The sequence below is a fragment of the Chrysochloris asiatica genome, unplaced genomic scaffold (genome assembly GCF_000296735.1).
Source record: "Chrysochloris asiatica unplaced genomic scaffold, ChrAsi1.0 scaffold00111, whole genome shotgun sequence".
Taxonomy (NCBI): domain Eukaryota; kingdom Metazoa; phylum Chordata; class Mammalia; order Afrosoricida; family Chrysochloridae; genus Chrysochloris; species Chrysochloris asiatica.
Window position 1 is genome coordinate 6,948,115 of NW_006408629.1, and position 5,180 is coordinate 6,953,294.

The following is a 5,180-nucleotide window of genomic DNA, read 5'->3' on the forward strand; positions in this document are numbered from 1 at the left end:
TCAAGCTGACACAAAACTGTCACACTGCCTAACACTGTTTGACAATTTCCTCATCTACTTTTCTTTGGTTTGGTTTGTTAGTCTCTTTTTAACTTTGTGAAACGAATACTTAGCTTGTGTGGTTTCATTCTTTCTTAGATAATTATAAAAACACAATCCCATAAATTTGACTATTATTTTGATATAGTATTCTCATTATCATTATTTTCTAAGTAAATCGTTCAATGTTGATTTATAGTTTGAAACTAATGTTAGTTCAAATCCTTTGAGAAGCAAATGCCAAAACAGAATGCAAGAGATTTGTTGAGGGAAAAACCTCTGAGGGAAAAGAGCTGGAGTAGGTGGGGAGAGCCTTCAGACTACATGATGTGCCTAACTCCTCTGGGAAGATGGGGAAGGAAGGTCTGAGACTGCAGTGCCATCCTAAGAAAGTTACATCGAGTTCCTTGACCAACCAGAGGAGTACTATTCAGGCTATGGGAAGCATGACTTCTGCACACTGATGGACTTTGAGCACAGTCATCAGGGTCCTTGACCAATCATGTTCCCTACAACAGGAGACCTCACAGAAACATCTCCTTGTTCACTACAACACTAGAATTAAGAGTGTCTTTTGTTTTTACTCAAATGATTGGATATTTGCTATATATATAAATCTTTCTAATTAATTTCTAGTTTTAATGCTGCAAGTCTACATCTGTTTTTCAGTTTTTTCCTTCATTTTACCTAAAGGAAATCCTGATGTTTCTGACAATGTGGAAGGCACTTTTATCATAGTTTCTAAAACTGCGACTTATCTTTTCCAGTCTTTGCTATTGTTGTTGTTAAGTGCCGTCGATTCGGTTCCAACCCATAGCGACCCTGCACAGGGTTTCCGAGGCTGTAAATCTTTACGGGAACAGAAAGCCTCATCTTTCTCCTGCAGAACAGCTGGTAGTTTCAAACTGCTGACCTTGCGGCTTGCAGCCCAATTCGTAACCACTACGCTACCAGAGGTTTCATCTGGGATTGTGTTCATGTCTGAATGGTACCTGGAAACACTTCGGGCCTAACTTTAGGTCAGTCATGTGTGTATTCCTCAGATCCTAGTCATGCATTTAAACAATTATTCTATAACTATTTTGTTGAGTATTTACTGTGGGTCACTGAAAATGCACTGTGGATAGAATGGTGAGCAGGAGAGTTTGCATTATACCTGGGGAGAGAGAAAGTAAAAAAATAATCAAATTAACAAACTAATGCTAACAGTATGTATCTATTAAATCATTTGTTGCTATTGTTGCTAAATCCCATCAAGTCAGTTCCAACTCATAGCAACCCTGTCTAGAGTTTTCAAGGAGCAGCTAATGGGTTTGAACCACCGACCTGCAGTTAGCAGTCCAGTGTTTATCCTACAGCACCACATAGGACTCCATTAAATCACTAGGCGACCTATTATCAAGAAACTATTAAAGACAATAGACTGGAACATTCCCTACTATTCTTTCTGTGGCGATAGTTCTATAAATATTGAATTATACTTACTTGAAAAACTTCATTTTCAAATGCAAGTTTGCTTTAGGTTCAAGTCGGTTTCCTGGCTCTTTTAGGCATAAAGTATAATTAATGCATGTACTGATTGTATTGTTCACACACACGGACAAAAAGCTCCCTCTTATACTTTCATTAGGTAATGCAGCTCTTAGGAAAGATAGAGGCTTCCAGTTCTGAGCAAACCTCAAATTTAAAGATGGTCCAGGGGGATTATCGCCACGAAATAAACATTTTGGAGTTCAAGTAAGTGAATGGAAAACTTTTCGTTCTGTTAAATGCAGTCCAAAGGGTTTTGCTCAATGAAAGCATTGGCATTAATAGTCTACACTAAAGAAACTTATGCAATATTCATAAAGAATAAATATGAATATTTATTTTGTCATTTTCTTTGTATAATATCTCAACTGAATTGACATATTCATTCTGATATTTTCTCTAGAGTAATTTTAACTTATCAGCAACTGTATACTAAAATGTTACAATATAAAGCACTCCTGAATATAAATTTAGCCCCTAAGATGATCAATTTAAAAAAAAAAAAATAGATTTGCAAGCTTTTCTTTTAAGATTTTTCAAAGATCCTCCACTCACTTCTTTACATTTTGAGACTGTGTTCTCTATCCCATCTTAAACTATATCCCCTACTCCATAGAGAAAACAGTAAATAAAACAAGACTCCACAAATACTCAATTATTTGGTGTCCCACTAGAATATTTCTCATTCTCTTGTTTATATGATCTTCATTTCCTAAAGCAATCATTGAAGCAAGAGGAAAAATCTAGTCATTTGTATACTTTCTTACTTCCCCCTTCTACGCTTATTCCTTTACCTGTCTGTCTTCCATTTACACCTTGGTAAAATCCAATACTCTGATAATATCTATTTTCCCCTTTGTCTACTATACTTCATTAATTAAGTGCAATTAACTTCAAGACACACCATTGTTTTTTGTATGTCTAGGACACATTTCAATTTCATAGATGTTTAGGAAGCTGTGTCCTAGAAATTAATTTAAAAACAACAACAAAACATAGATATCACTATGGAAGGATTTATATTGAGTGGACAAAAAAACACCTATTTTCTTCATAGTCTTAAGAAACAAATGTCTCAGTTCTTAAATTCTAGCAAAGTGAGGGTACTCAACAAATATCTTGGTGTAGTGGAACTAATTAATTCAATTTGGAATTAAGATAAAGAAAAGTATACAAAGGAGAGGTAGAAAACTAAACTGTTTCTAGAAATACAATTTAAGAACGGATCTTGTTGGGAAGGGACAGAATTTATAATCTGGAATGAAGCCTGACTTAAAGAGATAAGATATATTACTAACAAATGGGAAAGAGGAAGAAAGGAAACGTTTGACCTAGAGCTGAATGTTTCATAAATGATACTGCTTATTTTTTCTATCTTTAATATTGTGAGAAATTAGAACCATAAATGTCATCTGAATAGCTAACTCTGAATCTGGACTCTTGTAATAGTTGCTAAGTTTTTTGTAGTTTTTTTGTTGTTAAGTGCCGCTAAGTGAGTTCCAACTCATAGCAACCCTGTATAGGGTTTCCAAGGAGAAGCTAGTGGGTTTGAACTTGAATTTTTATCTGATTTTAGGTAATGAAGTCCAAAATATCATTAGCATTATAGTAGGTAACATTGAATCTATAAACTAGATTTTTACCCAAACACTTAAGCTTTAATAATTCATTTATATGATTGCCTATTTTTCATTTAAACTTTATCTTTTTTATTAAAAATTAACATGCATTTATTATGACCAACCAAAAACCAAAGATGAAAAAGAGGTCCCTATCCCAGAACTCCTGGTGGGTGATGTATGATAAGCATTGGGCTTCTAACCACAAGGTTGACAGTTCACACCCACCAGGTGCTCCTTAGAAATCTTATATAGGATCACTCTTGAGTCAGAACCAACTCAACAGCACTTAACAACAACAACCCCAGACTCCCAGCCAGGGATGCATTCGTCCACATTTTTATCTTTGTTCAAATAAGCATATAACATGTAACAGGAAAAAACAGTGTATGAGGCAACTTCCAAAGTTCATGGAAAGCATACAGTGGGCAAAGCTTAGATATTATTAAATATCCTAAGGCAATGAGTTGTTGGGCCTAGGGGCTCAGGACCACAGTATAAGGAGACACCACGGTCAACAGGTGTCCACAAAAACTATGTTCTATACCCTATTTTGGTGATTAGAATCTGGGATCTTAAATGCTCATCAGAGGCCATCTAAGGTACAACTGTATGTCTCTCCATGTGCAGAAGAAAGAAGAGTGATAAGAAGTGAAGATTATGTAATCAACTAGTCCACTGGACTAATGGGACATGTGAAAATCAGTTGCCATGACTCTGAGACCAGAAAAAGTAGATGGTGCCCAGCTACCCCTATCAACTGCTCTGCAAAAGATCACATTAGAAGGTCCCAGATAGAGTGGCAGAAAATGTAGAACAATACTCAAAATTATATATATATAAAATTTTTTAAAAGACTGGGCTTACTGGTCAGAAAGAGACTGGAAGAATCTGAGACTATGATCCTTGACCACCCTTCAAGTCTGGAAAGGAAGTCACCCTCATAATCCAATTTTCATCCAAATAGTAAATAGGTATGTAGGGGGTACAACAACACTAGTAAGATATGCTCACCATGGAATGATCAATCATTCAAAATCAAAAGGGCTACATTTTCCTAAGGACAAAGTTGAGAAGGGATGGTAAAGTGGGTGGAAGGCAAATAGGAACCACAGAGAAGAAGTGGGATTGCAATCATTGAGATGAAACAAAATGTATGATTGGTTGAATGTAAAACTGATGATCCTGTCTGTAAACCTTCACTCAAATCACAGTAAAAAGTAAAAAAAAAAAAAGTTCCTGGAAAAAGTAAATTAAAAGACACTGGGAAGTTTCCAACAACTGTTTGAAATCCCCTCATATATATGTGTTTGTGTATACACACATAGTACATACATTATCCGTATAAAAATACTGGTTTTGAAAATAAAAATTCTATGCTTTCTATGCTGCTATTCATGAATTTGCTTTTTTTCTGGAACATCCTGGATATCTTTCCAGATAAGATAATATTAATGGCAGCTAGGGTGGAGATGCAGTGAAGTTCGCTGTCATTGATACTACAGAATACCAGGCAAAGCAGATCTAGGGCAGAGCTCCAAAACTCAGAACCACAGAAATAGGAATATATAAAGATTTGAAGGCTTATAGCTAGTGGAACTTGTAGCAAAAGTAAGAAATCACGTACTTTTGAATCTGCTGGGCTCAGTGGCCCCCCAAGCAGACAACTTGAGTGAAACCAAAGGGCAAGACCAAGCAGGAGAGCAGACACACCATGGAAAAACGACTCGGAACCTTGCAGCAAAGGTGGACTATACTACACTTTGTCAGTTTTGCTGTGTTCTGATTTTGTTTTTGTTTTTTTTTTTTTGGTATCTGTTCATTGCCACCCCTGCCTGACTTTTTGCACACCTCCATCTCTAGAGGGGAGGCCTGAGTGAGTGGACACCCCCCACCCTCACCACTGGTGGGTTCTTCTGCCACTCATGCGCACAGATACTCAGCCCAAGAGAAGGCCCTGAACTGTTTTGTTTTTTTAATATGGGAAATGCC

At 36.5% G+C, this 5,180-nt stretch overlaps 1 protein-coding gene across 1 annotated transcript in view; it reads left to right on the forward strand.

Moving 5' to 3' along the window:
* Positions 1–5,180, forward strand: part of FAM81B (family with sequence similarity 81, member B) — a 99,488-nt gene that overhangs the window by 69,732 nt on the left and 24,576 nt on the right. Inside the window, exon 7 of the mRNA XM_006867879.1 lies at positions 1,670–1,776. Within this exon, the coding sequence (XP_006867941.1) occupies positions 1,670–1,776 (107 nt within the window). The remainder of the gene's footprint in view (positions 1–1,669; positions 1,777–5,180) is intronic.